This window comes from Sardina pilchardus, chromosome 20 (assembly GCF_963854185.1).
Source record: "Sardina pilchardus chromosome 20, fSarPil1.1, whole genome shotgun sequence".
Lineage (NCBI taxonomy): Eukaryota > Metazoa > Chordata > Actinopteri > Clupeiformes > Clupeidae > Sardina > Sardina pilchardus.
Genome location: NC_085013.1, coordinates 8211034 through 8221033, shown reverse-complemented (window position 1 = coordinate 8221033; position 10000 = coordinate 8211034). Strand labels below are relative to the sequence as shown.

The window sequence follows — 10000 nt, the reverse complement described above, 5'->3', positions numbered from 1 at the left end:
GATGCTCTATTTTGTTAGGGATTGTGCACAAGGAGAAACCTTTTGCTGAGAATAGGGGAGAGCCAGAAGGAGCGAGTTCAGTTTAACCTAACATAACTTACAGAGAGATCATACTAGACTGAAGGCCAGTATTCCTATCCATATTGCATGAATCCCATGGATGGACATCCAGTTGGCCTTCCTTTTCAACTCACATTTCTATAAAATGCTTCTAATATTAGAAGCTGTGATATATATGTGTGTGTGTGTGTCTGTGTGTGTGTGTGTGTGTGTGTGTGTGTGTGTGTGTGTGTGTGTGTGTGTGTGGAATGGCGCTGGGACCTGAAGTTACCACGGTGTAAGCCTGCGCAGTGCTGAACTACTATTGGCTTGTCTGCGTTCGATGGGCGGAACATGTGCAGGATCAATTGCGTTAAAGGGAAATCGACTCACCCATTCCATAGTCGAGCAGGGAGTCAGCACTGGGTGTCTGGTCCTGTGTGAGGACAACTGCATGCAGAAACCCACTGAGTATTATAGTGTCCTAACGCTCAGGTCAACAAGCACACACAAACACTCACACACAACGTACGCAAAGAGATACACACTCGTACACAACGTACACAATCATACACACACACTCACACACAACATACACAACCATACTGTACATACACACCTGCGCATAAGACGCATACTCTAGATGATGACTCATACCCCCAGCACACACACACACACACACACACACGTTGTTCCCCATGGTGAGCGGTGTCCAGTCTGATCCGTACAGGGCCGATGAGGGTTTGTGTGTGTGTGTGTGTGTTTCACACTGGAGGAGAAGCCCACCTGAGCCCCCTCATTAATCATGCCATCTCCAGCCTTCACACGGCTGATTAGCCTGGCCAGGTGCTCTCCGCTCTCTCCGCCCCGCTCTGCTCCATCAAAAGCCCTCGCGGCCGGACACATGGGCCCCAGCGCGGATCACACTGGGCAGCGCCGTCCAGGAGGGGTGGGGGTGGGGGTGTAGTGGGGGTGGGGTGGAGCTGCAGGACAGGCTGCTTTTAGGATGGAGGCGGCAGAGGGGACAGGGTAAGTGGTGTCCCAGATGGAGGGGAGGGGGGGGTGGAGGGCGTTCCAATCCACTGATCTGAGGGAGCAGAGAGGAGGAGATGAGAGGAGAGGGGGAAGAGAGGAGAGGGAGAAGAGAGGAGAGGAGAGGAGAAGAGGAGCGAAGAGAGGTGGGAAGAGGGGAGAGGGGAGAAGAGAGGAGAGGAGAAGAGGAGCGAAGAGAGGGGGGAAGAGGGGAGAGGGAAGAAGAGAGGAGAGGGGGAGAGGAGAGGCTTTGGGAGGCCCTTCTGTCCAAGTGACTCATCTGGGCGAACTTAAGACTTCAATCTTTAGAGAGCCGCTTCATTTCCCCATGTACACATATGGCACTCAAACACTCACACACACACTCACACACACACACACACACACACACACACACACACACATACACACACACACACACACACACACACACATACACACACACACACACACACACACACACACACACACACAGACCAAGTCATGCACGTAAACAAACACCCATACGCACTGATCCCCCCATCCTGAGTGTCCTTCACTCGTATTTTTCATCAGGATGAATGATAAGCTGTTACTAGATCCTTATATGCCCCTAATAAGAGAAGGATGGATAGGGATGAAGGGGAAAAAACAGGAGAGGGGGGTGGAGGGAGGGAGGGAGGGATGGAGGAAGGGAGGGGGGGTGACTATAAAGAAAAAGAAAGGGGCCTTACTTATCTTCTCTGCAAAGGGAATTGGGCTGGAAAAAGCAGGGCAGTGGAGCCCTATTCACCCAGAGTGCACACACTTACACACACTCACACACACACACACATCCACACGTACACACACACACACACATACATACGCACACACCCTGCAGAAAGCCTGACAGTAAGGTTATATAAGGATGGCTGGGGAATTTCTAAAACACTCTTTTATATGAAGGCAAAAAATACTAGTGCAAAATTATTCAATATTTAATGCACCTCATGATTTACATTCTGAACACTCTCTCACTCTCTCTTTCTCTATCACACACTCTCACACACACACACACACACACACACACACACACACACACACACACACACACACACACACATCATTCACACACAGTAAACACACATTTTTCACACTTAAAATTACATGCACTCACAAGGTATAAATTCCTTGTCTTGCACACAGTGGACTGTTATTTTGAACAGATTTTTTTTAATTATTTCATTTATTTTATATATTATTTTTATTTTTTGGGAGAGGATGGGCTTGCTCTTTTCCTTTTTTTCCTTATGGTAAAAAATGGATAGCAGGGGGCATTTTCTTTTCCTTGTAACGAAAGGAGGGCATCTTAATAGTCATGGGATTTAATGAAATGCACTCGTTGTTCTCTCTCGCTCACTTCTTCATTTGCTCCCTGGCTCTCCCTCTCGTTCGTTTGTTATTTATAGTCTATTTGACATGTATAAAGCTACAGTGTCTCAGAAGAGCGGGATAAATCTACATTCATATTATGCCAGTAGATTAGAAATGAGAAGAGACATTGGTGAAGTAAAAGTAGGGAGCAGTTATCTCTCATTCTGTCTGTCTGTCTGTCTGTCTCTTTCTCTCTCTCTCTCTCTTTTGTTCTTATATCAAATGTGATTCATAGATCTGTGCCTTCAAACAGGACCAGTAGTGACAGAACATTCAAAGGAAGGGGTGAAAAGCGAGGGATGAAGAGGTTCAACCGAGGAAATCATAGAGCAACAACCTTAAACGCCCCCTTTCTCTCCCTCCCTTTGTCTCTCTCTCATATTCTCTCTCTCCTCTGCCCCTCCCTGCCCCGCAGGTGAAGCTAATGACCGCGACGTGCAGGTGGTGGAGCTGCCCATCGTGGACAGCCTGCACCCGCGGCCGCCCTACCTCCCCCTGGCCATCCCCGAGGACCTGGCCGACCGCCTCCACCGTCTCCACGGCGACCCCTCCGTCTGGTGGGTGTCGCAGTTCGTCAAGTACCTGATCCGCCCCCAGGCCTGGCTGGACAAGGAGATCCGGGACACCACCGCCAAGCTGGGCTTCAAGCATCCAATCGTAGGGTGAGGATAACCGTGCATGTCCCGCCCCCTCCTGCCTCATTGAACAAAAGCATCTGCTAGATGAAAATGCTAAAAATATATATACAAATACCCAGCTTCATTTGATAATAGCGTCTCATGAAGAGATGCATATGAAATTCACGAGCCGATGGCACATAATCAGTACATGATGGCAGATATCGATTGTTTAAATCAGTAGAATTAGCTCTAGCCAAGACTCTTGCAAGCCCCCTGCGGATCAAGTCCTTTCTAGTTCATTCCTCCAAACTCCTCCTAGGACTCTTCTCTTCCCCTTGGTCCTCCTTCAGTTGATTGTTTTCAGGGTCTGTCGGCGAGATTTGTAAGCTATTAGAGATGACGATTGTAAATTGCTGTGGCCTCGGGCCATTTTCTGTCTCGGTCTGTTTGACGGTTCACTTGTCTGCTGAACATTCCACTCCTCTTAATCGTTGATGCCATGAACAGAGAAGCGTTTTAGCAACAATTGGAGCATTTCTCAGCCAAACTGACTGACAAACTAAATTGACACTTTACGCGAGAATTGTCATGGCCAACAAAAGGGCAGAAGAAAAAGCAAATCAAAACCAAAACACGTCTGAAAAAGAAAACATTTCTCAAGAACAGAAAGCATGAACCACAATGGATACTGCACTGATGTTCTGAACTACTATAATTTTGCATCTGCTAAAAGGTTCCACACGCTATATTCTACTTTATGCATCGTGCTGCATGTTTTCTAACTACCTCATGTTTTTTTGGGGACAGTTTGTAAGTAATTTGTTTATCTCGTCCTCACCCTACTGTAGCATAGTAGATGTTCTTTAGCTATCTTGCCTCGTTTAAAGTCTTTTGGTCAGTGCGGTCATTATGGCAACATCAAACACACAGGAAAACATACTCAGACACACACACACACACACACACACACACACACACACACACACACACACACACACACACACACACACTCCTGCCAGGCGCTGAGAAATGAGAGTGAACATAACAGACAAATCTATAGTCAGGGAGTCAGTGAGTCCATTTCAAAGGAGCCGGGCTAATGAGAAGACGACTACCAGAGGAGCTGGGCGAAGCACAGTGGTTTGCCAACTAATGTTTACTGGAAAGCTTTGCCTGAGCCGAGATCAAGAACGTGATTTAATGGGTAGATGGATTTGTCAGGTCCTGGCTTTGATCTGAGGTTTTGTGTGTTTTGGGCGGGTGTATGTGTGTACGTGTGTGTGTGTGTGTGTGTGTGCTTGGGGGTGGGTGTGGAGTGTTGAGCGGTTTCGCTCACACACACCAACACGTAGTCACACATACATAAACAAGATTTTAGAGTGGGTGGGTTTGGCGAAGCAAGGCAGCGAGACTGAAAGGGAAAAAAGAAAGGAGAAAGAAAGGAAGAGAAAGAGAAAGAAAGAAAGGAACTGGAGGGAATGCGGCAGAGTCCCTGTGGTGCAGGTGACATGCGCCCCCCCTCCTCCTCTGCATTTATCACAATAAACACCACTCTGCACACCCTTCTGGGAGTCATTGTAAGATGCACACTATCAATCTTATTTACACCCAAGCACACGCACACACACACACACACACACACACACACACACACACACACACACATACTCCTCACACTAATTTAATCTCACTTCCTAATCTACCTTTAGACACACATGCTAGACGGGCACCCACACACATTGCACGGATCATTGACACAGTCTTTACACGCATACAATCAAAACTCCTCAGCCGCCCTTTAAAACACACACATACTGTAAGGCCCTAATTCCATAGTTCAAACACTGCGAATGAGACAAGGCAGGGCTACTGTATTTGATCATGCTATTGACACGTAGCAGGGTGCGGCCATGAATGGGTCAAGTCATTAGCGGACGTGACAATGTCTTTCGTTATCAGTCCATCATAATGATTCCATCATAGCTTATTAACGTCCATTCACTGCTCGGTAATTGTTCTGCCGTGGAGCAAATGAGACATTTCCTAGCGCAAACGGAGCGGCTTGCACCAGAGAAGGTGGCGGTTCTCGCGCGAGGGAGGTCCGTTCCGATGATATAAAGTCATCTACCAGTTGTTTTTGAAGGAAGTCATCTGTACACGGAACTCCCATATCTGTGCACTGACCCTCAACAGGATTACATGTGCTTTGCATGTGTGCAATAGGATCTTGCTCATGTTATCAAATTAGCCAAATGGTTTAGCAAGTTATGAGATTAGCCCGAGGTCATGTTTCGGAGGTCTTTTGCGTGTGTTGCCAGCTGTGATGCACGACAATGAAATTAGGCACATATTACAGATACTTATTAACTGTCTTAATCTTATTAGCTGTCTTCATCAATCTGTCTTATTTTCCATGTACAATGTGAGGTAGTATTCTGGCACACAGTGGCAAAGTCATCCTGTTTACACGGCACACCCACTTTTTAATGTCATACAGTGCACCCATTTTGATTTCTGTGTTTGTTTCTTTGTGTGCGTGTGTGTGTGTGTAGAATAGAATCTTTAGAATCTTTATTGTCATTGTCACAGGTGCTTTTCCATCATTTGCATCATTCATAAGTTTATATGTAATATATATATATATATATATATATATATATATATATATATATATAATATATGTATGTTTTAAAAATATATAATGTGTGTGTGTGTGTGTGTGCTTTGTGTTGTGTGTTAGGGTGCATGTCCGGCGGACGGATAAGGTGGGTACGGAGGCGGCGTTCCACCCCATCGAGGAGTACATGCAGCACGTGGAGGACCACTACCAGATGCTGGCCCGCCGCACGCACGTGGACAAGAAGCGCGTCTACCTGGCCACCGACGACCCCTCGCTGCTGCAGGAGGCCAAGTCCAAGTGAGTGTGTGTGTGTGTGTGTCTGTGTGTGTGTGTGTGTGTGTTTGTGTGTGTGAGAGAGTTTTTGAATGTGTACTGTAGTGTTTTAGAGCCTTGGATGTTTGAAGCTGCATGGTAACAACAGGGATTCAGTTTCTCAGAGTGACAGAAAAATTGTTCCTGGATTTAGAACCCACAATTAATTTGCGCGAGCCAGAAAGGAAAAGAAAGAATGTTAATGTGGAAGAGACAATGCATAAAACATGCCTGATGAAAGCATTGAGACAGATTCGCATGCCAAAAGAAAGGAGGTCACCATCAGTCATTGACATTAACAGTTTTTGAAATGCATCAAACTGACTTCATGCACATCTTTCAAGTTTTCATTATGTTCATACAATTGTAATCACCCTTCACATATATACCGTATAACATAATACTATTTTTTTCATCTTGAGATTTAGTAAGCCAGTGTTTGACTACCCTAACATCCCATAATGCCAAGGCAGGAAAATCCTATATGGAGAACCACAACAAATGAAATTCATGTGTTTAACCTTTTCTCATGCTTTGTTTGAAGGTTAGGATATACATGTATTAGTTCATGAAATGTAAGGTTATTGCACTAGGCAAATGTAAAGCAGCAGAAATGTATTCAGAATGCGCTTGAAGCTACATTTCCAAGGCAACAGAAATGTATAAGTAACCGGGGTCGAGTCTGACCCGGGCCATTTCCTGATCCTACCATATCTCTCCCTCCATATCTCTCTCTCCCACTCATGCCCTCCTCATGGCCCTGTCTTCACTCTCCTATCAGATTAAAGGCATATAAGCCCCAAAGATGTTTTTAAAAAGAAATGCATAAATATATACCGATTGACCTCAGTAGTTCCGGTGGAGCTGAGGTTCATCCTGTGTGTTGCCGTTTGTCCCCCGTGGCAGGTACCCCGACTACGAGTTCATCAGCGATAACTCCATCTCATGGTCAGCCGGCCTGCACAACCGCTACACTGAGAACTCGCTACGAGGGGTCATCCTAGACATCCACTTCCTGTCGCAAACCAACTACCTGGTCTGCACCTTCTCCTCACAGGTGAGCCCTGAGTACATCTAACCCCCTGTGTACATTATCTATGCCCGTCTATGGAAAGAAAATGGAAAAATGTTGCTACTTTTGCCCCTTTAAAAAAAACATTTTAAGTACTACTGCAATTATCAACGGAGACATTTTCCGGAATAGCAGATGTCTGATTAGAGTGAGGACTAAAACGCTTCTTGAGATATTTATGAAAGCTGAAGAACTGCAGAAAACTGTGGAACAAATTGTTGTAAAAAGCCAGATGCTGTGTTTTGGAACACCTGTGCAATCTAACAAAACCCTTCAAGCCTGAATAATTACGGCAGCCATTAGGGTTTTCAAAGGGAAGAACGAGGGCACAAACACACACTATTTCTCATCTTCCAAAATCCTTTTGCATCCACTAATGCGTGTCTATTTGTGTGTGTGTGTGTGTGTGTGTGTGTGTGTGTTTCCACGGCGCGCGTTTCCATGGCAACCCCCACAGGTGTGCCGCGTGGCCTACGAGATCATGCAGACGCTGCACCCCGACGCCTCTGCCAACTTCCACTCGCTGGACGACATCTACTACTTCGGCGGGCAGAACGCCCACAACCAGATCGCCATCTACAACCACGAGCCGCGCGGCGGCGACGAGATCCCGCTGGAGCCCGGCGACGTCATCGGCGTGGCGGGGAACCACTGGGACGGCTACTCCAAAGGCATCAACCGCAAGACGGGCCGCACCGGCCTCTACCCCTCCTACAAGGTCAAAGAGAAGATCGAGACCGTTAAATACCCCACCTACCCCGAGGCAGACAAGCTCCTCAATCAGTAGAGAGATACGGACAGAGAGAGTGAGAGAGAGAGAGAGAGAGATAAGAGAGGAAAAAAGAAGACTATAAGATGGAGAGAATGAGAAGAGGAAAAGAGAAGAGGTACTGTTGCTCTCTCTCTCTCTGCTTGATGTGAAAAAAAAATCCAGACCCTTCAGAAGGGGAATGCACTTTGTGTTTTTGTGTGTGGATGAAGGTGTGTGTGTGCATGTGTGTGTGCGTGTGTGTGTGTGTGTGTGCGTGCGTACGTGTGTGTGTGTAAGATGAAGGGGGTGATTTTACAGGGTAATAGTCACACTCCTACTGGACTCTGTGCCCTCCCCACTCTGCCTCTCCTCCCTCTTGTCAGGGTTGAGAGCGGAAAAATTGATGAGCGCTAGATAGAGAGAGAGAGAGAGAGAAAGAGAGGAAGACAAGTCAGAAAGAGGAAGAGCCAAAAGAGAGTGAGGAGGCTCAAGTGGAAAGAAGACTTTTCCAGAGCAAAACTGTTACTGAAGTGAACTTCTCGAGCCGATGCTCACTGACTCTCCCAGCCTCCGGTTCAATGAAGGGAAAAAAAACGCGATCTCGACGGCAACAAAAAATATTTAAAACAACAATAACAGTTAAAAGAAAAAAAACATTAAGCTGAGAACTTTAATATCCTGAGGAAAAAAAGACATACTGTACACTCATGAATTGTGAAGTACCAAGAAGAACTCCTTTTTTCTCTCTTTCCCCTTTCCCCCCCTCTATACTGTTTCTCCTCCCTATGTGGACATTGACTGCACTCCTCTGTAGCCAAATGTTTTCTTTTTTCTTCTTCTCTGCTACCAATCTTTCGATCATGCCATCTCACCTGCCGACTTATCCTCTACCCACTTGCTCTTAATTTTTTTTTCACTGCCATTTTGTGCTCTTTTAAAAGTGATTTCAACATTTTTAAGTTGTTCTGTGTATGTGTGTTTATGTGTGTTTGTGCGTATAGTTCAAAATATGGTGCCTATAAAAAGGTGAAATGCTTGTATACCTGAAGTGTGTGTGTGTGTGTGTGTGTGTGTGTGTGTGTGTGTGTGTGTGTGTGTGTGTGTGTGTGTGTGGGAGTGGGTGTGTATGTCAGTATGCACACACGTGTGTGTGTGTGTGTGTGTGTGTGTGTGTGTGTATGTGTGTGTGCGTGCGTGCGCGCACATTTGGTGTGTGTGTGTGCGTGTGTGTGCGTGCGTGTGCGTGCGTGTGTGTGCGCTGGAAGTATCTGGAACGTTCCTAACCAGCCTTGACTCACTGAGGACACACTCCAGCTCCATTCCTGTGTCTTATGCATCTCCGTCCCACAACCCCACTGTCTCCTTTTTATATGTCAAATAATGTTATTAAATGATAAACACTCAACAAAATGGAAGTTATTATTATTATTATTATTATTATTATTATTGAAGAATTTTGGATGGCAGGAATGAATATATTGTCATAACTGGTTTTAGTCTACCATGAGGACATATCCATGTTTTGCGTTTGAACATTGTCTTCGATAAAGCCGACCAAATAAAACCGGTCAACCAAAGCTGCATTTCCTATTTATTTTGTACAGCTCTGTCTGCTCATGTGTACTGTATTTTATGTTGTTTTGATCTATTTGTTTACTGTGAGTTAGGGAGCAGACATCCCTCATATCCTCATGACTTCTTCAGCACCTTATGTGATCTTTTATGTGAGGTGTGAAATGATTGGCCCCTGCGGTGCTATTAACTCTTAACAAAGTTTGATGTCTCGGGTGACAAAAGTAGTCCATAGACTGCAGATGGATGGGGTAACTAGGAAAGTCAAGGGAACAACTTTGGTTTGAGCTTGGGCCTCAAATGTATCTCCTAATGTTATGAGTCCTCAAATAACATCAATAACAGTATTTGTGTAAGCAAATTTAAAAAGCTTCAAAAAGCCAGCGTCGATCCCCTATGACACACTGCATGTAAAAGTTCTCTCCATTAAAGAGATCAAGAAGCTTGAAATGAATAATTAGAATCCCAATAAATCTGTTTCATGTAGGTCCCTTAAGACCCATTTTGGTTGCTGTTAAAGCGATGCGATGCTGAAGCGTTGAGATTTGGTTACTGCGCTTAAATGTACTTGTCTATGATTCAGTTAC

General features: G+C 45.5%; 1 protein-coding gene across 1 annotated transcript in view; it reads left to right on the top strand.

Moving 5' to 3' along the window:
- Nucleotides 1–9412, top strand: part of fut8a (fucosyltransferase 8a (alpha (1,6) fucosyltransferase)) — a 31850-nt gene extending 22438 nt beyond the window's left edge. Inside the window, exons 6-9 of the mRNA XM_062523153.1 lie at nucleotides 2882–3128; nucleotides 5827–6003; nucleotides 6925–7075; nucleotides 7548–9412. Coding sequence (XP_062379137.1) covers nucleotides 2882–3128; nucleotides 5827–6003; nucleotides 6925–7075; nucleotides 7548–7877 — 905 coding nt within the window. The 3' untranslated portion in view covers nucleotides 7878–9412. The remainder of the gene's footprint in view (nucleotides 1–2881; nucleotides 3129–5826; nucleotides 6004–6924; nucleotides 7076–7547) is intronic.
- The last annotated feature ends 588 nt before the right edge of the window (nucleotides 9413–10000 follow it).